Below are 24,753 nucleotides of genomic sequence, written 5' to 3' on the forward strand. Positions count from 1 at the left end.
GAGCTGTTCAGTGACTTTTGAGCTAAAGCAGTGTCAGGAGTCAAGTGTTCTACAGTCCTGGATCTTCTGATTTAAAGTCGAGGTTCCAGCACAGTTTCAGTACTACAGTATATTTAGGTATAAGGAAGCGCTGGTCGGCATTCAGCTGGCGTCAAGACAGCGCCAACAGGCATTTTTCTTCAAGTGTCCCAAAGTGTACCTAGTTGAGCCAGAGGAGTATCCCACTCATTCTCTTCTCCCATTCCCAAATACAATAAAACAAAACAAACCAAAGATGTCGGGACTGGTCATTGTCTCAGTTCTCACACCTGGGGTCACAACTCAAATGTGTTGGAGGTGTTACCGGTAACAATGGCAGGCCCACATCAGGCATAAGACCTGGAAATAATGCTACATATATATATATATACAGTATATATATATATATATATATATATATATATACAGTGCCTTGAGAAAGTATTCGGCCCCCTTGAACTTTGTGACCTTTTGCCACATTTTAGGCTTCAAACATAAAGATATAAAACTAATTTTTTGTGAAGAACCAACAAGTGGGACACAATCATGAAGTGGAACGAAATTTATTGGATATTTCAAACTTTAACAAATAAAAAACTGAAAAATTGGGCATGCAAAATTATTCAGCCCCTTTACTTTCAGTGCAGCAAACTCTCTCCAGAAGTTCAGTGAGGATCTCTGAATGATCCAATGTTGACCTAAATGACTAATGATGATAAATAGAATCCACCTGTGTGTAATCAAGTCTCCGTATAAATGCACCTGTACTGTGATAGTCTCAGAGGTCCGTTTAAAGCCCAGAGAGCATCATGAAGTACAAGGAACACACCAGGCAGGTCCGAGATACTGTTGTGTAGAAGTTTAAAGCCGGATTTGGATACAAAAAGATTTCCCAAGCTTTAAAGATCCCAAGGAGCACTGTGCAAGCGATAATATTAAAATGGAAGGAGTATCAGACCACTGCAAATCTACGAAGACCTGGCCGTCCCTCTAAATTTTCAGCTCATACAAGGAGAAGACTGATCAGAGATGCAGCCAAAAGGCCCATGATCACTCTGGATGAACTGCAGAGATCTACAGCGGAGGTGGGAGACTCTGTCCATAGGACAACAATCAGTCGTATACTGCACAAATCTGGCCTTTATGGAAGAGTGGCAAGAAGAAAGCCATTTCTTAAAGACATCCATAAAAAGTGTTGGTTAAAGTTTGCCACAAGCCACCTGGGAGACACACCACACATGTGGAAGAAGGTGCTCTGGTCAGATGAAACCAAAATCAAACTTTTTGGCAACAATGCAAAACGTTATGTTTGGCGTAAAAGCAACACAGCTCATCACCCTGAACACACCATCCCCACTGTCAAAAAAGGTGGTGGCAGCATCATGGTTTGGGCATGCTTTTCTTCAGCAGGGACAAAGAAGATGGTTAAAATTGATGGGAAGATGGATGGAGCCAAATACAGGACCATTCTGGAAGAAAACCTGATGGATTCTGCAAAAGACCTGAGACTGGGACGGAGATTTGTCTTCCAACAAGACAATGATCCAAAACATAAAGCAAAATCTACAATGGAATGGTTCACAAATAAACATATCCAGGTGTTAGAATGGCCAAGTCAAAGTCCAGACCTGAATCCAATCGAGAATCTGTGGAAAGAACTGAAAACTGCTGTTCACAAACGCCCTCCATCCAACCTCACTGAGCTCGAGCAAGGAGGAATGGGCAAAAATTTCAGTCTCTCGATGTGCAAAACTGATAAAGACATACCAAAAGCGACTTACAGCTGTAATCGCAGCAAAAGGTGGCGCTACAAAGTATTAACTTAAGGGGGCTGAATAATTTTTCAGTTTTTTATTTTTAAAAAAGTTTGAAATATCCAATAAATTTCGTTCCACTTCATGAGTGTGTCCCACTTGTTGATTCTTCACAAAAAATTACAGTTTTATATCTTTATGTTTGATGCCTGAAATGTGGCAAAAGGTCAAAAAGTTCAAGGGGGCCGAATACTTTCGTAAAGCACTGTGTATGTATGTATATTATATATATATATACAGTGCTCCACATAGTGTAATAACGTTCAAAAATTAACATTTATTAGAAGGTAAAAAACGTACATTTTCCACATGAATAACAAGCATTGGATACGATCACATGTGTCTCAAATGGGTGCAGTATTGAGAAAGAAGCTCACTTCCACCCGATGTACATTTCGTCCACCTGGACTTCATCTGGGGTATGAGCTTCTATCCATACACTGTGCTTATATACTCCCAAGTAAATCAATTAAATCACACATTAAATTGATTAGTACCATTACCAGCATGTTCAATGTGCCCCATGCGTGTACATTCTGTGTGCGTTCCACGCCTCTCTACAGTCAGTGAATTTTTCCTGATATAAACCAAGCCTCACTCTCAGAGCGAGGCTGGTCTAATACACCGTAGTTCACAGTAAGTGTCCGGTGTACTGCCAAAATTTCCAACCTGCCGAGATCTCCAACCCGCATTACTTCCAGTCAGAGATCCCGCTACCGCGCATGCGCCGCCTTAAAAAGCACGTTCACCGAGGACTACAACTCCATGCACGAGAGTTGGACTTCTCGGCAGCTCAATAGAATATTACTGCGCATGCGCCCGCGGACAGAACCTTACAGTTGCAGCTTTTGGCAAATAATAACCCCTGCACAGTGCTATCCCCCACAGTAACTTGTACAAGTTGGAGCTTTTGGCAAATAATAACCCCTGCACAGTGCTATCCCCCACAGTAACTTGTACAAGTTGGAGCTTTTGGCAAATGATAACCCCTGCACAGTGCTATCCCCCACAGTAACTTGTACAAGTTGGAGCTTTTGGCAAATAAAAACCCCTGCACAGTGCTATCCCCCACAGTAACTTGTACAAGTTGGAGCTTTTGGCAAATAAAAACCCCTGCACAGTGCTATCCCCCACAGTAACTTGTACAAGTTGGAGCTTTTGGCAAATAATAACCTCTGCACAGTGCTATTCCCCCACAGTAACTTGTACAAGTTGGAGCTTTTGGCAAATAAAAACCCCTGCACAGTGCTATCCCCCACAGTAAATTGTACAATTAAGCCTGAAAGTACATGCTGGGGTTTATAGTTCCTCTCCAAAAAAAAAAAAAACACAATTGTGAACAGCGCGTAATGGGGGACACAGGCTGGATGACGGGGAACACAGGCTACTTTATGGGGGACACAGGCTGGATGAGGGCGGGGAACACAGGCTGCATTATGGGGGACAGGCTGGATGACGGCGGGGATCACAGGCTGCGTTATGGGGGACAGGCTGGATGACGGCTGCAACTGTAAGGCACTGTCCACGGGCGCATGCGCAGTAGTATTCTATTGAGCTGCCGAGAAGTCCAACTCTTGTGCATAGAGTTTGAGTTCTCCGTGAACGGGCATTGCCGTTCACGCATGCGCAGTAGTATTCTATTGAGCTGCCAAGAAGTCCAACTCTTGTGCATAGAGTTTGAGTTCTCCGTGAACGGGCATTGCCGTTCACGCATGCGCAGTAGTATTCTATTGAGCTGCTGAGAAGTCCAACTCATGCACGGAGTTGGAGTCCTCTGTGAATGTGCTTTCAAGGTGGCGCATGAGTGGTAGCGGGATCTCCGACCGGAAGTGACGCGGGTTGGAGATCTCGGCAGGTTGGAAATTTCATCAGTACACCGGCGCTTGCCCGCTGTCACTCATTGAGAAGGGAAGAAGGGAACCAAGCCTCGATCTGACTTCGAGGCTTGGCTACCGAAGAGTATTAGTCACAGGGCCGTCACCATCATACAGTGCAGGCGCATCACACCAAAGCCGGCAGATGGTGATGTGGTCTGTGTGTTCCAACCAAGGATCAGTAAGAGGGTGGTCGCCCATATAAGGAAATTGAAAAATTAAAAAGTTAAAAGATAAACCAGCGATCTCCATTTTATTATTCAGGAAAAAATAAATATTTGAAAAGAATAACAAAATATAAAGAACAAGGGCCACCTTTCAAAATCTTGTGCCGATGAAAAAATAAAAAAAGATATAAAAAAGATATAAACTTTTTTTTTTTAATGTGTATATAGTTCAAAAATTTTATAGCTCATCAGCCATGTAAGTCTTAAATGGGTAAGTATGACAACCTTAAATGTACAAACGTCAACTATTAGTATAGTATTGCACAAACCATAAGGGGAATAAATATATTATATACCAAAATAATGTCTAAGAAAGTATTAAAGAGGAAGTAATCCCTCCTCTGACACTTGTACCTATAGGTAAGCCTATATTAAGGCTTACCTATAGGTACTGTAAATATCTCCTAAACATGTACCGTTTAGGAGATATTTACCTTACATGCAGCCAGTGACGTCACTGGCGCATGCGCTCTGAAGGAACGGCCGTTGGTGCCATTCCTTCAGAGACCTGTACCGTGACCGTCGGCTCCCGCGCGCGTGCACGGGAGTGACATCACTGCGGCTCCGGCCAATCAGATGGCCGGATGCCGCGATCCTGGAAGACGGGCAACTGGACATGTCGCCCGTCATACAGGTAAGCGGATGGCACGGCGGGGACTCGTTCTAAGGTAAGTATTTCATAATGATGCATACTAGTTCATTATGTGTTTCTCTTACAGGTTGCAAAAAGAAGAACATTTTTTTTTTTCAGGTTTACAACCTCTTTAACAAAAAATATTGTAAAGCAAAATAATGAAAACTGAAAGCAATGATATTGCACAATCCATGAAAATAGTGAATAAAAATGGCAATGTCTGCAATTATATATATATATATTTATACATATACACTGTATAAATATGATTAAATATGATTAAATTTACCTGTTGAAATTCATGACTTATTAACAAAAGCAAGTTCATACCATATGGCCAATATGGTTTAAGCTCATGAATCCAATACATCTCCAGGCATGACACGCCTCTGACTATAGGGCCTCCCCTCCATGGGGGTATATATTTATCTATAATTTGTGCCAGTGGGATCTTTGTTGTGATGGCAGAGATAATGTTTAGGGATGCTATGGTTAGTTGCGCCCTTTTTAATATTAGCGATATGCTCATTAACTCACACCAAAAAAGGGCGTACGGTACATCCTATGTATTGTTTTTTGCATGGACACGTAAGCATATACAATGTTATTAGTCTCAAATGTTGAAAAACATTTCATCTCATATTTACAGTTGGTAACTGTGGATGTGAACGTATCACATTTCCTGTTACCCCATGTATTGTACATTACACCTACGGCAGGGAAAATAATCTATTAAATTATGGAAGAAAGTGGGTTTTATTGGGGGATCAGTAATATTAGGTGCGATCTTGCCTTTTAATGAGGGTGCCCCCCTCTATGTAACTTTGGCTTGTTCTGGGAGGCACAAATTCAAACCCCTATAGTTTTTCAAAACGTTCCAATGTTTTTTATAATCCACTTAATCTAATTACCGGTATGTTGGATCGAAAAGGAAGTAAAGAATGACCACTATGGTCTGATATCGGTATATTGGCTTGGATAACACTTATCTTCCAACAAGGTTTTCCTGTCTATATTAGACACATTTATTATATCATTATCTATATTAATACTATTGTATCCCTTCCCCAAAAATCTCCATTTCAAAATAGCTGCCTGGTGTTGAAAATCAGAAATGTTGGTGCAGTTCCATTGAACCCTCCGGAGCTGACTATAAGGAACTAACTGGATTGATAGCTGATACATTACACCCCTGCTGTAGGTGTATTGTATGCCACTACAATACATGGTCACAGCATTCCCCCCACAGTTAGAAATCACAGGAGCAATAGGAGTTCACTTAACTCTTTGATCGTCCCTGATGTTAACCTCTTCCCTGCCAATGTCAATTATACAGTGACAGTGCATTGTTTTTAGCACTGATCACTGTATTGGTGTTACTGGTCTCCAAAAAGTGTCACTTCCTGTGTTAGATTTGTCCGCCGCAATGTCCCAGTCCCACTAGAAATCACTGATCACTGCCATTATTAGAAAAAAAAACAATAAAAAAATTAAAAAGTCCAAAAATCTATCCCATAATTTGTAGACGCAATTACTTTTACGCAAACCAATCAATATACGCTGATTGGGATTTATTTTGACCAAAAACATGTAGCAGAATACATATTGGCCTAAATTGATGAAGAAATTTGATTTTTTCATTTTTTTTTATTTGATGCGTTTTATAGCAGAAAGTAAAAAATATTGTTTTTTCAAAATTGTCGCTCTTGTTGTTTATAGCGCAAAAAATAAAAACCGCAGAGGTGATCAAATACCACCAAAAGAAAGCTCTATTTGTTGGAAAAAAAAGGACATAGATTTAATTTGGGTACAGATTTGCATGACCGCGCAATTGTCAGCTAAAGTAATGCAGTGCCGTATCACAAAAAATGGCCTCGTCAGGAAGGAGGTAAAACCCGTCAGAGCTGAAGTGGTTCAAGCATAAGTTCACCTTCAGTGCTAAAAATCTAATTCCTTCATAAATCATGCCTAACATTGATGAGAATCCCAATGTGCGTAATATGTTTTTGTAAAAATGACTCACCCCTGTCTTCTGGATATCCCATTTTCGTGAGTCATTTTAAAAAATGCACTCTGAGCTTCTCTTCCCGCTTCCTTCTGGCAATGCTATGTGGGATTCTAGTTCTCTGAGCTGATAAGAAACTACAAGTTCCATGAATCATTGCCTTTGTGCCTGTATAGGAGGGGCTGGTATGTGAACTAGCATTTCACTCTGCTCAACCCCCCCCCCCCCCTGTGAGCTCCACACTGCCATAACTAGGGGGGGGGGGAGTTGAGCAGGGGGGGGGTACCTGAAGAGATGCAGATATTTTGTTTAAAGTCTCTAATTATAGTAAATATAAAACAATAAGAATAGGGAGCTGCAAGAAATATAAGAAAAACTGCAAAGTCCCAGTATATACATATGTCTGTATACTGTATATCAAAACAATTTCTTTTTTTTCTTTATATATCTCTCTCTCCCTCTCCCTCTTTTTCCTCCTCTCTGTATTTCTCAACCCCCCTCCCACACACACCTCTCTTCATTTATCTCTAATTATAGCAACATGCATTATAATTAAAAAAAAAAAAACATACAAATCCCATGCGTTTAGGCATATACATATGTCAAATGTCTAAACATAAATTTTGCAGCATTATGGGCGAGACTACCTAAAATGGTTCCCTTTTCAATTAGTATGTGGAAAAAAAATTGAACACGCAACCTATACAGTAAAATATTTCAAAATGATCCTCCAAAGGTGATTAGTGAAAAAAAAGAAAATAAAATTAAAATGTGTCTCTAATAATGCTAATATAAAGCAGAAAAAAATCCCTTTTTGTAGAATATGTATGTGTTGCAGATTTATATAGAGGTCTGAAGACCTGGGGTGTGAACAGGAAGTAGGAAGTTAGAATTGAGAAGAAAAAAATATATATATTTTTTTGGAGCCTGACTTTATAGGCCAGAGAGGAGCATATGACAAATTGTATAAAATTCCAAATGTATTATACACATATAAAATTATAGATGCTACATGCATCTCTCATATATAACATATCCCCAATTACATAAAATGGCAAAGTGTGTGGTTATATAGCAAGTACTATAGTAGTGGGCGGCTCCTCAAAAGCCAACGGGTTTTGCTTAACGTTGCTTCCTCAGGGCTTGGGAAACTAGGAAGTACTCATGTCAAGATTAGCCAACAAATGCATGTTCTCCCTCAGCGAGCGCTGAGGTATACAGGGAAAGGTTGACCAGAATTATCTTTAGTTGGAGGCTGTGTATAATTAGATCTTCATTGCCAAATATACATAGAAGAGTCAGGATATTCTGGGTGTTGTATGTATTACAGGCCAACTTGGCCTGTGTGGTCACTCCAGCCTGCTATATATCACAGCGTGCGTCCCACCCTATTGAGGCAGTAATTCTTCAATCCACTTGAATTCTTCTATAACAATTACAGGCCTGTCATCTATTTGGCACTTACCCTTTATCTGCCTGCGCAATAACAGATCACTTGGCCCATAATCAGAGACTGTCTCTCTCTCTCTCTGGATGTCACCAATCTCTCCGATTAAATCTTTTAGAAAAAACATATGTTGTTGTTTAATACATTTTTGATGTATCACTGTGTACAGTCCTCCTTTCTGGTACAACATCTCTTCAGCATTTTTTCTCCTTTTTTCTTTTCTTCAGTTTTTTTTTTTTGGATGATAATAAGGATGAGGTACCCAACAGGACAGAAAAAGAAAAGCACCCAAATTAGAGACTAGTGTGTCCTATATGGACTGGGCACAAAACCGTCAAGAGACCTATTGGAAGTCCAGATGGTCTCAAATAGTAGGTGGGGAGCCACCGCAGCCAATATAACACTATAAAAGAAAAATATAAGGGGCCATAGTGTACCCCTTGGAACGGCTGCAGAAAGGGATGCTCAGACCAATTTTATGAGAATTTTCAAAAAACTTTATTGAAGATCAATTGACACATTGTCTAAAAATACCCCAACATTGGGGAACAGTATGCAAGTATTAAAAGGTGCAAAGGTTAATAACCAACAACACGCAAGACAAATAACATAAAAACAATGACTAACACTCACAAGGCCGGCCACACATTCATACCGGAAGATCTGACCAGCAGTTACCCGAGCATGCCGCATACATTCCTATAGCGGAATATGTGAATGCTGCTGGCTCATGGGTCTGCTGGTCGGCATGCCACAATATGGTGATAATACCTGGTGTGATTAGTATGACCAATGATGCTTCACCAAAAATCCAAAAGGACCATGGACATCATATAGTGTGCTCCCATCTAGTCAACCTTGTACTTCTAAACCAATAAAGAATGATTCTAGAGTCCGCTTAGCAGACATTCATATAGACAGGAAGTACTTGTAGACTACTCAGACACAGACTAAACCGTAACACTTCTGCTCATAGATAGCTGGAGTACATTTTAGCTCTTGGTTTCCAGTGCAACTCCACTGTAGGGGGAGGGGTGTCTGAAGGAATGTCTGCGTACCAATGTAGATAGGCTGTGTATAGTGCCAGTCCTGCACAATGGACAGTAACTGATGTCCTTGGAAGGGTGAAGTTTAGGCCCACTGAAATTTGGAGTAGCAATATCAGACCGACTTTGTCACCCTGCAACAGAGAGTCTCTCCTTGTCTTATGGATGTGAATGCGGGAGCTGGGGAGAGACGCAGTATAGCTTGATGACTGCGCGGGCTCACACCATGATTAGGCTGTATTCACTATAGGTAAATTTGCCATTGGCCCAACGATGGCCGTTCACTTGGTTCCATTGAGTATGCTATGTGCCCAGTACAGCCAGGTGTTCACTGCCTTTTCTCTATCCCCTATCATTCAATGGCTTTTGCTCACCGTACACATATGGCTTCTGATGGAGGGGCTTCTGTTGATCCTCTGCGGGTGTTGTTTAGATGAAGGCCCGATATAAGGGTTCAGCTCCGGCATGCCACGAGGAGGCAGCGTATTCCGTATGTGGCAAAGTAACAGCGCCGTTGGCGGGAGCTGGAACACATCGGTGGCTCTTCCGGGTGACATGCGGCCGGCGTGTGACGTCAACGCGTTTCGCGTGCGTGACGCACGCTTCGTCAGGACGTCATTGGATAGTGCGGAAGATCAATAAATAGGGAAATAGCCTGATTGGTAAGTGCTGTCAGGTGGCAGCACAGCAGACATTCCTCCATTACCACTTCCTGTGTAATTAAAAACCGGATGGTGAAACTCCATCTTGTGGTAAAAAATAGGTAATGCTTAATATTTCGTATTCATTGACAACTAAGGCGTGGCTCCAGAACTTGATTCAAAAACTTTCAAGACAGCATTATCTTATATCAAAACATGAATCAACACTAGACTCAGGAAATATTGGAATCCCATGGGCAAGTCTCAGCACTAAGTGACGTCATTACTGTCATCTTTCAAGTTACATAGCTTTTACTCCTATTATTACAGTGATAAACACAGCTTAGGATAGTCGTATGATTGAACGAACACTAGACTTGATAGATAATATAAAGAACCCATTGATCGGGCACTAATCAAGTGTCACCTTTGACCTAAATGCTACTAAGCATCAGGAGCGAGGCATTATTTTAAGAAGGGATTTTCACATTTCAATTGGAATGGGGTATAGGAATATATTTTTGCACAGGGACCTGTGTCATACGAAGAGGGACATTTGTGTATTTATATCAACCATGGTTAACATACAGATAAGGAAGTACACGAGTGAATTACCTCAATGTATAGAGAACAAATGTAATTTGGACCAAATAGGGCTAATTGAAGGAGGATTTTTTTTAAAATTTTTATTAAAGTATATACACATAGTTTACTAAGGAATATCAGAGATACTAGGTGGTATAGACTGATAACGTAGAAAAAGGGAGAGTGCACTTTCACCTTCTATTCCAAGATCCTGTGGCCTAGTATAATGCCTCTCATATTCCACCCAGTTTTTCACCTTTTTACCCATCTAAGGCCCTTATACTAGAACTAACTCCATGGTTCTACGGCTCGAGAAAGATACGAAGGCTCATGTCAGTATTCAAGCCTAAAGGTACCAACGTCTGAAGGCGAAAAATCCATGCCTTCTCCTCTTTTAAAAGGACTTTATCAAAGTCACCTCTTCTGGGTGATATCTTTAAGGCCCAGAAACCCATCACCTTCAGACCTGAGGGATCGCTGTTGTGCTTTTCGGCAAAGTGTAAGCCGATAGGGGTCTCTTCCTTGAGGCGTACACTTTTTAGGTGTTCCCCTATTCTAATACGTAGTATCTGGGTATCTGCTGGTCAGATCTTCCGGTATGAATGTGTGGCCGGCCTTGTGAGTGTTAGTCATTGTTTCTATGTTATTTGTCTTGCGTGTTGTTGGTTATTAACCTTTGCACCTTTTAATACTTGCATACTGTTCCCCAATGTTGGGGTATTTTGTATTATGTGTCAATTGATCTTCAATAAAGTTTTTTGAAAATTCTCATAAAGTTGGTCTGAGCATCCCTTTCTGCAGCCGTTCCAAGGGGTACACTATGGCCCCTTACATTTTTCTTTTATAGAGGTACCCAACAGGCCCCTCCTTCTGTTTTGTCTAGAATAAATATGAGTCATTTTATTTTCAAGACAATGAGAACAAAGAGGATCCTGATGTCTTAATCAAGAAATTTGATAAGATATGCTTACCACAACGTAATGGGATAATAGACAGACATGCATTTACATAGTTACATAGTTACATAGTAGGTGAGGTTGAATAAAGACAATAGTCCATCCAGTTCAACCTGTGTAGGTGTGTGTGGACCTTTTCATTTCTCATACCCCTGAATGTTTCGATCCTTGAGATGTACATCCAAGAGTCTTTTAAAGGTAGCCATACTCCCCACAGTTACTACTGTTATGTAATGGTATCAGCCAATGATCAGACCAGTGGTGATGTGCAATTTCTACTTTACTTAACAATGTGGAACGTAGATTACACAGGAGATCATGTGAACAGGGGTTTGCAGTACAAAACAGCAATATGAGGAAAGGAGAAATATTCATAAAACGTGTGAAAACAATTATATTGCAGTTCTAGTAATGGCCACTAGATGGCAGCAGAGTGTTCTGAGTTCAGTTTACAGATAGGAAAAGATCTGAATATTCTCTCGTGTTCCCAGAGATTGATCGTTCATTCAGCAGACTGGGAGTTGAGGGTATTTCCTGCTAGCACAGACTTCACACAGGCACTGCTGATGCTGACTTTGGTCAGGAGGCTCTGGGGGCCGTAGATAGGACCAACCGACTGCTTGGACAACTTCTCCACATGGACTGTAACAGAGTCCTCTCCAGTGACTGGGGCTTGGATAAATTCTGTGTGCTCTTGTGCTCACTGCTGGAGGCCCACACACCAGACTTATCGAATGAGGACCCAGCACCTGGGGACAGCTCACTTGCCCAGTCACTGCTGTCCCATCAGGCAGGATCTCTCTGAGCACAGGAAGCTGGGCGGAGCTGGCATTTATACTCCCTGGGCATGTCCTGGAACTCAGGGGATGCTGGGAGCCCAGAGGATTATGGGGAATTGAGTTAAAGGGACTTGCACCTGCATCTGGATAAAGGGGCACACCACTACACTCCACCCCACTTGAACTTGCGATCCCAGGCAAGTTCACAGACCATACAAAGTCCTCTTGTGCAAAGCATTCAGGTGGTTTCCCAAAGTTGCGCCTCTGAGAACATCTCAAGGGTTGAGGTTCAGGCTCTTCTCCAGGAGCAGGCAAAGGTGCATCCTCACTTTCAGGCCTCTCCGTAGACAGTGGGTCAGAGGGCTCCACAGCAGGATTAGGAATCTGAGCTGGGCAATCATTGGGCTGTACGGCATCGTCTGTACCTGTAATCTCTCCTGAGAGACTTGGAGGTAGCAGTGGGGGAACAGGGAATAGCCAACACTGATTCTCTGTTGGGGTTGTTACTGGTGGCTCTGATACCTGTTCTTCTGGCTCTCTAGATGAGCTCCCATGAATCTCCCTGTAGCTTTCAATAGGCTTAAGGAGCCTGCGGTGTAACCGTCTTGTCCTGTCTTGAGTATTTTGCTTCTGTATGTCATAGACTGGCACTCCTCGGATGGGTTGCCGTAACACAACTCCAGGTATTTCCTCCCATGGAGTTTGTAGCTTACCCTGCTGATGTGCACCTTTGCGCCGGATCAGGACCCTGTCTCCAGGTTTCAGGTCATGGACCTCCGTTCCTGACTCTTCTTGTTCCACCCAGGTTCGATCCTTTACGAACTGTTGGACTTCTGACAGGCGTCGCCTCCACTCTTGAATCCAGGATGCTGGAGTATACTCCATTTCTTCAGTGGGGACAACACCCCATAGATCTGTGGGTCCCCCAAGAGTACGGCCGAACATCACATGGTAAGGAGAGCGACCTGTCGCTGAGTGCACAGTATGGTTATACTTCCAAACCACTTCAGCCAAGTAATGGGTCCATCTGGTTCGTTTCTCACGGGCCAGTCCTCTCAACAGCTGTGTCAGGGTACTATTAAACCTCTCACATGCTCCGTTACCCTGTGGGTGGTATGGGGTCGTATGTGTCTTTTTGACACCTAAGGAGTGACACCATTCCTGGAAGAACTCACTTGCAAAGCAGGGCCCTTGGTCTGAATGTATCTTCTGAGGGCAGCCATAAGGGAGACAGAAATGCTTCCACACTGCTTGGGCTGCAGTCTTTGCAGTCTGGTCATGAGTTGGCACGGTTACTGCAAACTTAGTAAAGTGATCCACCATAACAAGGACATAGCGATGTCCATCTTCTGACATGTCAAGGGTGAGAAATTCAACTGTTAGTACTTCCAATGGGGCAGACGTGTTCCACGTCATGGGAGGCACCTGGGCCTCAGCCCCTTTTGTCACGGAACATACCGCACAGTGCTGAGATATCTGATTAATCAACTGGAACAGCCCCACACACATGGCTTGCCTTTTGAACCAGGCGAATGTCTTGTGGACACCCCAATGTCCTCCTTCCACATGAATTCTTTCTGCCACTTGTCTAGCTCTGGCCCGTGACAGTACGACCTGCCAGGTTACCGAAGAGTCATGGGGGAACATTATTCTGCGATACAATATGCCATCTCTCAAGAGGAAACGTGACCATTCACCCAACAGTTTTTGTGTCTCTGGCAGCAGTCGCGATCTTTCTCTTCTACTGGGCCACCGCTGTAACTGCATCGCTTCTCTTACTGGGGCAATCACAGGATCATTCTTCTGTATTTCCGCCCAGTTATACTCTTTCAATACATGGATGAGGTCCACCCGTGGTTGACTCTTAGGTCTAGCCCTCATTACGAGTGGAATTTCTTCTTCTTCAGCCTCTTCATCCACATCTCGCTGTGGTTGTACTGAAGGGTACCGTGATAGGGCATTGGCCACGTGTTTGTCCTTTAGTGCTGCCAAGGTAAGAAGCAGATTTCTAACTTCTTTAGGTGGTCCCAGGTGGGTAGGACATCATTTCAACAGCTCGGGCTTCAGCCCCTGGATGATATTCATGCCCAATATCACCTGCGGCTGTCCTTTTCCGGATACACGTGTAACCACCACACCTTTTTGGCCAAGGTCCTGTCCCCACAGTTTTACCTTCATCCAGGTAATCCCAACCACTTTTATAGGAAGTTCGTTGGCAGCTGTCAGTGAGGACCATGGGGTATCTCGACTCATTTTCTTCTTTGGGAAGTATTGCTGGAACAAAGGTTCTGGTAGAATAGTGACTTGGGAGCCAGTGTCGAAGAGACACTCGATCTCTTGGCCATCGAAGTACCCATGTACCACAGGGCAATCGACCCCCACGTCCTCCGTGTGTGACTGGGGAGTCGTTTTGCTGGACCGCCCCCTGCTTGACTCCTAGCGGCAGGGCGCTCTGGGTTTAATGGCCCCCTTGGTATTTGATCAGGACAGTCCCTCAAGCAATGTCCCTTTTGTCGACAGCCCCTACATGGGGAGGGTGACCTCTCCCTTCTTGGTCGTCTGCGGGGCGGTGATCGGTTTCTCCATGAAGGGGGGTTCTCCCTTGGATTATCTTGCTCGCGTCTTAGCGTGGCAAGTTCTGTCTGGAGCTGGGCCATTCCTTCTGTCAGCTTGCGGATGGCCACTTCCCATGGAGCTGTTTGTTCAGTTTGTGGCGGTTTACATGGTTTATCTCCTGTGCTGGCCATGAGAACTTCCGCACTGGCATGTCTGGGCTCTGAATATAGGACAGCTGCTTCTAAAATTTCGTGGAATTTTAAGTTTGGGTTACTTCTGTCCTTTTCCTGTAACTTTTCCCTGACTTTGTCAGATAGAAGCCCATCCAAAAACTGATCCTTCAGCCACCCGTCTGTATCACTCCAGCCAGCACGTCCTGCTCGCCTCCTCTCATTGCATCGGATCTCGGCTGCTATATCCTGCAGTTCCAGAGCGTACTGCGGAATGGATTCTCCCACTCTCTGCCTTCTACTGATAAAGCGAGCCCTAAGATCCCCTAATGCAACCGGTTGGGTGTACATTGCTTCCAAGCGGCTGATTATCTTGTCTAGGGAATCCTGGTCCTCTGCTGGAAGGTGCAAAATTAACTTCCTTGCTTCCCCTTCAAGGGCATTAATGGCCAGATCTGCCTGCTGTGTGGGTGGCACCCCATATGACCGGATCAAGCCCCGCAATTTCCTAATCCAGTCATCCAAGTCCTGATCTAGTCCTGTGTACTTAGGCAGTTGCTGTGGTAGCAATCCTGCCAGCAATAGGGAAGCTATGGCAGACTGTTTGACACCCTCAGTGCTGCTTCCCTCACCACTGACTGACATGGCTGATCCTGTTCGTGACGTGTTATGTAATGGTATCAGCCAATGATCAGACCAGTGGTGATGTGCAATTTCTACTTTACTTAACAATGTGGAACGTAGATTACACAGGAGATCATGTGAACAGGGGTTTGCAGTACAAAACAGCAATATGAGGAAAGGAGAAATATTCATAAAACGTGTGAAAACAATTATATTGCAGTTCTAGTAATGGCCACTAGATGGCAGCAGAGTGTTCTGAGTTCAGTTTACAGATAGGAAAAGATCTGAATATTCTATTCTCACGTGTTCCCAGAGATTGATCGTTCATTCAGCAGACTGGGAGTTGAGGGTATTTCCTGCTGGCACAGACTTCACACAGGCACTGCTGATGCTGACTTTGGTCAGGAGGCTCTGGGGGCCGTAGATAGGACCAACCGACTGCTTGGACAACTTCTCCACATGGACTGTAACAGAGTCCTCTCCAGTGACTGGGGCTTGGATAAATACTGTGTGCTCTTGTGCTCACTGCTGGAGGCCCACACACCAGACTTATCGAATGAGGACCCAGCACCTGGGGACAGCTCACTTGCCCAGTCACTGCTGTCCCATCAGGCAGGATCTCTCTGAGCACAGGAAGCTGGGCGGAGCTGGCATTTATACTCCCTGGGCATGTCCTGGAACTCAGGGGATGCTGGGAGCCCAGAGGATTATGGGGAATTGAGTTAAAGGGACTTGCACCTGCATCTGGATAAAGGGGCACACCACTACACTACCATTTGTGGCAGGGAATTCCACAGTCTTGTAGCCCTTACAGCAATGTCGCAGTCCCACAAAAAAAAATCGCAGATCGCCGCCATTACTCGTTAAAAAAAAAAACAACAAAAATGACAAAAATCTTTCCCGTAGTTAGTAAACGCAATAACTTTTGCGCAAACCAATCAAAATACGCTTTTTGCGATATTTTTTACCAAACATATGTAGCAGAAAACAAATTGGCCAAAAATGTTAAAAAATTTTGATTTTTACATTTTTGATTTTTGGGAATTTCATATAAAAAAATGTGAGAAATATTGTTATTTTTTCAAAATTTATGCTCTTTTTTTGTTTATAGCGCATGATCAAAAAATCGCACAGGTGATCAAATACCACCAAAAGAAAGCTCTGTTTGTGGGAAAAAAAGGATGTCAAATTCATTTAGGTACAGTCTCGCACGGCCGCGCAATTGTCCGTTAAAGTTAAGCAGTGCCGAATCGCAAAATACCCCCTGGTCAGGAAGGGGGTAAAATCTTCCGGGGCTTAAGTGGTTAAGGAATACAATCCTATGTAGCCACACTGAGACTGCTGGCTAAAAAGTGTGATTTTGGTGCACTAATAGATAAACTGATAAGGGACATAATTGTACGCAGTATCTACAATGAGCAGTTCATGCTCAGTTGTTAAGGGAGAAAGATTTGACATTGGAATCAGCCATCAGAACATGTATGTTGTTTGAACATTCTGAAGGGCCGCTAGGAAACTAAAAAGAGAGGCAGAAGTGTTTGTGGTGCAACAGAACAAAAGACAATGCAGCAACTGTGGTAGTGAACATTCTACTGAGCGAGCGCAACAAGTGTCAGGTTTTTCACAAAAGGTGTAAATCATGCAACAAATGGAATAATTTTGCAAAATGTTGTAGGTCCAAGCCTCAAAATAGAGGTGCGTGGATGACCCCATCTAATGACACTAAACATTAAAACATGCATAGAATTAATGAAGTGTAAAGTGATGATCACCAAAATTGTTTTCATTGTGAAAGTGTGGACCTAATTGCAAAAAAAGGAGAAATATTCACCACCCTCCAAACAGCATGCAACAAACATGTCAAGTTGAAAATTGACACTGGTGCCAAATGCAATGTCATGTCCTTATCTACATTGCACAGCATTGACCCCTGTGACGGAACCGGACACCCCGACTGGGTATCTCCACCAAGAAGCTGCTTCCTAAGCTCTCGAACACAAGATCCATGAATCTGGCTGAAGTTACCCCAAGAACTCGACAGTACAAGTTTTGGAGTCAACCAAAACAAACTGTTTATTCACACACTGGCACAAAGAGATATACACTTTGGGACAATCCCCCCTCCCCCTTAGCAGCCAATCCACATACACATATACATCCCATAATAGGTTGATCTTACATAGTTACATAGTTACATAGTTAGTGAGGTTGAAAAAAGACATCAGTCCATCCAGTTCAACCTATGATGTGTGTGTGTGTTTGCTTTTAACCGTACATTGTATACCCCTGTATGTTGTGGTCTTTAAGGTGTCCATCTAATAGTTTTTTGAAACTATCAATGCTCCCTGCTGATACGACTGCTTGTGGAAGAGAATTCCACATCCTTACCGTTCTTACAGTGAAGAACCCCTTACGCACTTTAAGGTTGAACCGCCTTTCCTCAAGTTTTAGTGAGTGGCCACGTGTCTTATTGTATCTCCTTTCTCTGAATAGTTTGTTCCTTATGCTCGGGTCACCAGTACAGTATTTGTACATTGATATCATATCCCCCCTCAATCGTCTTTTCTCCAGAGAGAATAGGTTCAGTGCTTGTAGTCTTTCCTCATAGCTGATGTCCTCCATTCCCCTAATTATTTTTGTTGCCCTTCTCTGGACTTTCTCCAATTCCAGCACTTCCTTCCTGAGGACCGGTGCCCAGAACTGGACAGCATACTCCAGATGTGGCCGGACCAGAGTCTTGTAGAGTGGGAGAATAATCTCTTTATTTCTGGAGTGAATCCCCTTTTTTATACATCCCAGTATTCTGTTGGCTTTGCTTGCGGCGGCTTGGCATTGCATGCCACTGCCAAGCTTGTTGTCTACCAGTACCCCCAAGTCCTTTTCCATCCTAGACTCACCCAGAGGTTCCCCCCCTAGTGAGTAGCTTGCTTTCTGGTTTCTGGCCCCCAAGTGCATTACTTTACATTTATCAACATTAAACCTCATCTGCCATGTAGTTGCCCACACCGTTATTTTGTTCAGGTCCGCTTGCAAGGTTTCCACATCCTGCATAGAAGATATTGGCATGCCTAGTTTAGTATCATCTGCAAATACTGAGATTGTACTAGATATCCCCTCCTCTAGATCATTTATGAACAAATTAAACAGGATTGGTCCCAGGACAGAACCCTGCGGGACCCCACTTTCCACACCCGCCCAATCCGAGTACTCCCCATTAATCACCACCCTCTGTACTCTCCCCTGGAGCCAGTTCTCTATCCAGATACTCACCTTATGATCCATACCTACCTTCCTTAGTTTGAACAGTAATCGTTTGTGGGGAACGGTGTCAAAGGCCTTTGCAAAGTCCAGATATACCACATCCATAGGCTTCCCTTTATCTAGGTGGCTGCTCACTTCATCGTAGAAGGTTAATAGATTGGTTTGGCAGGAACGATTTTTCATAAATCCATGCTGATTACTACTTATAATACCGTTTTCATTACTAAAGTCTTGTATGTGGTCCCTTAACATCCCCTCCAAAATGTTGCAGACTACAGATGTTAGGCTGACCGGCCTATAGTTACCCGGGATATATCTCGGCCCCTTCTTAAATATTGGTACCACGTTGGCTTTTTTCCAATCAGCTGGCACCATACCCGTCTGTAAACTATCCTTAAAGATCAAGAATAATGGTCTGGCAATCACCTGGCTGAGCTCATTAAGAACCCTCGGGTGCAAGCCATCCGGTCCCGGGGATTTATTTATGTTAAGTTTCTCTAGTTTAGCTCTAAGTCTATCCTCTGTTAGCCATGGCGGCACTTCCTGAGGTGTATTATTTAGTTCGGCCTTACAAGCTGGGTTCGTGTAGCCCCCCGATTCTTTTGTGAAGACTGAAGAGAAGAAATTATTTAACACTTCCGCCTTTTCTTTGTCCTCAGTGGCCATATTTCCTTTATCATCTTTTATGGGGCCAATGTGTTCTGGCCTCGCTTTCTTACTGTTTATATACTTAAAGAACTTCTTGGGGTTCTTTTTACTCTCCTCCGCTATATGTCTCTCGTGTTCTATTTTAGCTGCCCTGATTTCATCTTTACATTTCTTATTACATTCTTTGTAATGCTTAAATGCTGCCAATGACCCCTCAGTCTTGTATTTTTTGAAGGCCTTTTCTTTAGCACTAATATACATTTTTATGTTGGAGTTTAGCCATCCAGGGTTTATTTTTGCTCTTTTAAATTTATTTCCCTTTGGAATGCACTGGCCAATCCCCCTGTTTAGTATGCTCTTGAAGCGCTCCCATTTTTCCTCCGTGTTCTTTGTTCCCAGGGTTCTATCCCAATTGATATTTTCTAGCAGCAAGCGCAGTTTAGGGAAATTGGCTCTTTTGAAATTCAGTGTTCTTATATTACCCCTATGCTTCATATTACTGTAATTAATACTGAAACTTATTGACCTATGGTCACTGTTTCCTAAGTTGTCCCGTATTTCTATATCCGTGATCAGGTCTGTATCGTTGGTAATCAGTAGGTCAAGTACCGCATTGTTTCTTGTCGGTGCATTCACCATCTGACCCATAAAATTGTCCTGCAAAACATTTAGGAACTGCCTAGCCTTGGCTGAGTGCGCGGTTCCTTCTGCCCAGTCTATATCTGGATAATTAAAGTCCCCCATTATAATGACATTTCCCATCCTTGCTGCCAATCCTATCTGTAAAAGGAGGTCCGCCTCACCCTCCTCCCTCTGGTTGGGGGGCCTATAGCATACGCCCAATATTACCTTCCCCGCCGTGCCATCCCTTTGAAGCTCTACCCATAGGGATTCTGCCTCATCCATAGCTCCATTATTAATATCATCCCTCATATTTACTTGTATGCTGTTCTTAATATACAGACATACCCCTCCCCCTTTTTTACCTTCTCTATCTCTGCGATAAAGGGAATACCCCTGAATGGTCGCCATCCAATCATGAGAGCTGTCAAACCAAGTCTAAGTTATCCCCACAAAATCTAAGTCCTCCTCAAACATCAGCAGCTCCAGCTCTCCCATCTTGTTGGCCAGGCTTCTGGCATTGGTATACAAACCTCTTAATTTTGATCGGTTACATTTATCCTCATTTAATGTTTTTAGGCTGCTCTCTTGATTTTTCCCCATACCCCCCCCTGGGTATAGGAGCTCCGAACACCCTACCGCTAATGCCCCCATTTCTGCCCTCTGAAACTTGCTTTCCACTGTCTAATTCTACATCTGTACCCTCCCCCCCATTCCCTAGTTTAAAAGCCCCTCTAACTTTTTGGCCATCCTTGCACCCAGTACGGCTGCACCCACCCCATTTAGGTGCAATCCGTCCCTACCAAAGAGCCGGTGACCGACTGAGAAGTCAGCCCAGTTCTCCAGGAACCCGAAACCCTCCTTACTACACCAGCTCCTCAGCCACTCGTTAACTTCCCTAATCTCCCGCTGCCTCTCTGGTGTGGCTCGAGGTACAGGTAGTATTTCGGAAAATACTACCTTGGAGGTCCTAGTCCTCAACTTAGCGCCTAAGTCCCTGAAATCATTTAGGACTCTCCGTCTTCCTCTGCCTATGTCATTGGTACCCACGTGTACCATGACAGCTGGGTCTTCCCCAGCCCCACCCAATAATCTGTCCACCCGATCCGCGATGTGCCGAACCCGAGCGCCCGGCAAACAGCAGACTGTTCGGCACACACGGTCTTTGTCACAGATTACACTATCTGTCCTTCTAATAATTGAGTCCCCTACCACCAGCACCTGTCTTTCCTTTCCCTTTCTCAGACAGAAACAATAGAACAATGGAATACAGGTACTTAACAATAACAAACCCCACCCCACCTCACAATAACAAACCCCACCCCACCTCACTATCTAGCAAGGGTCTATGAGACACTCCTGTAATATTCTAGCAATCTGAAAAGTCAAACCGTTCATCTTCATATATCTTTGATTAAATGGAGTTCTCTATACAACTGTAAACTTCATTCAGCTTTTCACAATGCTTTAGTTGGTACACTTCTGCTAGAAAGCATAATTGGGTGGCTTTAAACAGTCAAAGTTTTCTTGGTCCAAATGAATAATTATAATTAGCTGCTTCTTGCTGTTCTACAAATTACAATTTTGAAATTCAGTATTCAGCTGCCAAAAATGCACAAGCCTTAAGTGCCGGTTCACACATGTGAGACATCGCATGTGACTCGCACTGCACTGCTATGAAATTCACATGCGATTTCTGTGCGATGTGAATTCAGCCATACAGATTGCATGGCTGAATTTGAATCGCTTTCGGACCAAAGTCGCGCAGGACACATTTTTTGGGCCGCACCGGAATTGGATCGCAACGTGTTCACACTTATGCGATCCGATTCCTGTCCGAACTGACAGTTCGCACTGCGTTATGCAAACTAATCCGGGGTCGTCGTTAACTTTGTATTGACACTCCCAAGAGTTATCATATGGCAGTGTGAACTGCCTGCGAGTCGGGTGTGATGAGGGAACCGGCAGTGGATTTTCAGGGTTCCCGCATTGCACCAATGTGAACTGGCACTAAAGGATCGTAATGCTCGTTTGTCTGCCATCTGTTGTTTTTGTACAAATCTCTTACCAGTAAAGTGATAAAAAAGGGCTTCCCATATATTTAAAAATATATAATAATAAATGTCTATCTTCATCTAAATGTACATTTATATTTTGCAGGTTTTGGATACCTGACTCAAAAAACTTTGGATAAAAATGTAGTGAGATTGCAACGTGACACTGCCAACAGACAAAATGGGAGTAGCACTCATGTCAGCCATGACTTTAAAGGAGGTGACAGCCTATCTATTGACATTCTACCAGATAACCAGACACAGATCCTTGTGAGTACTAAAATGTTGTCACTTAAACTAGCTTTTTTTTTTTTTCTGAAGCACAAGCCATAGGAATCTGGAATCTAATCTATGTTGTATATTTTAAACATCTGTTGGGTCTCTATGGATATTAATGACACAGTGAAGCAAGCTGAGATGTAAAAAAAAAAAGTGTGCCAAGATTTTTTCCATTACGATTTTTGGATGAAATGGAAATTGGTGGGGAAAGATAAAGCCCTTGTAAAACAAGCAAAAAAAAATAAAAAAATGACCTGCAATGTATAGGCAGAACATTATAGTCTGTTTTTAGGTGTTATGCAGTTTTGCTATTTTTTTTAGTGATAAGGAGACTTTGGATTAAGTCTGCTACGTAAAGAATTGATGTAATTCATCTTGCTTATAAAATTCTTATCTTTCATATTCAGGATCATTTATTGTTTTAGTATTATAATATAAAACATACTATATCTAGGCAAACACAGATATTACTGGGGTGATTTTTAAAAGGTAAGAACTGTGTCAGACTGGAGTTTTTTTCAAAGACAATCTAAAAATTGAAAGGCTAATGACTGATTAATATGAGCAGCACAAACACACTATGACCTAAAAACCACCACCCTGGAGCCTTCCTTGAATTAGTCTTGAACTAATCCCAACTACACAGATGCCAACCAATATTCTCCCTGCACATGAGAAAGAGAGTGGTGCAGAAGTCAGAGTCAAGTAGGGGTGGAAGTGAGATGTGGACAGCCTGTGAAAGAGAGCTGAACCCTGCACACTGTGCGTAGGACACTCCAAAACCCTGCACTCTGTATGTAGTGCATTCCTCAACCCTGCACTTCCGTACACAGTGCAGCCCTAAACTCTGAACTCTGTACATTGGACATCCCTGAACTCTGCACATAACACACGCCTGGCATTTATTGCCCCTTCAATATACTCCCTCTGCAATTTGGCCTCACCCTCCGTTTGGTGGGGTTTGGCGAGGGAGGGGGGCATGGTTGATTTCCTGCACCTATTCTCTGAGGAGTAAAAGTCTTGGATAAATTTATATAGTCTTAAGGCCCGTACACACGTACCGATTGTCGGCCGTAAAGATTCGGCCGACGGCCGATTGTAGGCTTGTTAGTATGATGCTTCCGACAGCCGACAGCGCACTTTCGGCCAAAAATAATCTGTCGTGCACGCATTAAAATTTTTGTTGGCCAACACCAGAACGGCCGATTGTTCGCCAGTCAGTACAGAATTCGGCCGACAGACAGCAGATTTGCAAGACTAGGCATGCTCAGAAAAGAAAAAAGACAGGGAAAGTTAACCATCACATGACATCACTTCTGCAGTCGGCTGTTGTTGGCCGACAAAATTCGTGTGCAGTCTTTTGCAGTTTTCAACAGACACGACAGCCCTGGACAAAAGACGGCCGATCGTTCGGCCGACGATCGGTACGTGTGTATGGGGCTTTGGATTCAACTGTCCCGTTGAGGGCAACCATAATGCTGATGTTTGATGCCCCTGCTTTAGGTGTTATGCTTGAAACCAGTGGCGACTGGTGCTCAAAATTTTTTTTTTGGGGGGGGGGGCGCAAACAGAAAAATGTAATAGGCATTGCTTTGCGCCAAAAAACACGGTATAAAATTGCGTGACTTTGAGGTCACACAAGTGTGAAAGGGGCCTTCAGTAATCAAGGTACAAAAATATGTAGCAGAAAACAAATTGGCCTAAAATGTTAAAAAATTTTGATTTTTAAATTTTTTTTGGGAATGTCATATAGCAGAAAGTAAAAAATATTGTTTTTTTTTTTTTCAAAATTGTCGCTTTTTTTGTTTATAGCACAAAAATTAAAAATTGCACAGGTGATCAAATACCACCAAAAGAAAGCTCTATTTGTGGGAAAAAAAAGGACATAAATTTCATTTGGGTACAGCGTCGCATCACCGCGCAATTGTCCATTAAATTAACGCAGCGCCGAATCGCAAAATAGGGCCTGGTCAGAAAGGGGGCAAATTCTTCCGAGGCTAAAGTGGTTAAAGTGCATTTAAACACTAAGAATACATTTCTCTTATTTGCTCCTCTAAAAATACAATTAAAAGCATTGTATTTTGTTGGGCAAAACAAATAAATAAACTGTTCATGCAGCCAGGAATCTTGTGAGCTGATAACTTTATGAGCTTTCTGGACTGTTATCAGTTAGCATCGTTCCCTGTTATCCCCATGAACTACAAAACACCTCCCCCTGTTATGAAGAAGAGAAGGAGGCCTTACCTCAACTTACAGATTTTAATGAAACTACTGTACTTTCTTTTGTAAATGAGGTCCTATTAATTGGATGCATTTAAAATGTATGTGATTTTACCTTTTACATTCTCTTTAAATGCCTCCAAAAAGTAAAAGAGGAAGTCTGATTTAGAAGGAGTTCTACTTTTTTTGTTTTGTGGGGGGGGGGGGGGGGCTGCCACGCCGTCTCGCCACGTGGACTGCACTGCAGGCAGCCATGTTTTCCCAACAGGGACCATTTTTTAAAATTTTTCCCAT

The 24,753-nt window shown here is 43.0% G+C and overlaps 1 protein-coding gene across 1 annotated transcript in view; it reads left to right on the forward strand.

The window, feature by feature from the left end:
* Positions 1 to 24,753, forward strand: part of LOC309566336 (plexin domain-containing protein 1-like) — a 463,427-nt gene that overhangs the window by 149,619 nt on the left and 289,055 nt on the right. Inside the window, exon 2 of the mRNA XM_082271449.1 lies at positions 22,067 to 22,230. Coding sequence (XP_082127575.1) covers positions 22,067 to 22,230 — 164 coding nt within the window. The remainder of the gene's footprint in view (positions 1 to 22,066; positions 22,231 to 24,753) is intronic.

The sequence above is a fragment of the Pelophylax lessonae genome (genome assembly GCF_965119305.1).
Source record: "Pelophylax lessonae genome assembly, chromosome: 11".
Taxonomy (NCBI): Eukaryota; Metazoa; Chordata; class Amphibia; order Anura; family Ranidae; genus Pelophylax; species Pelophylax lessonae.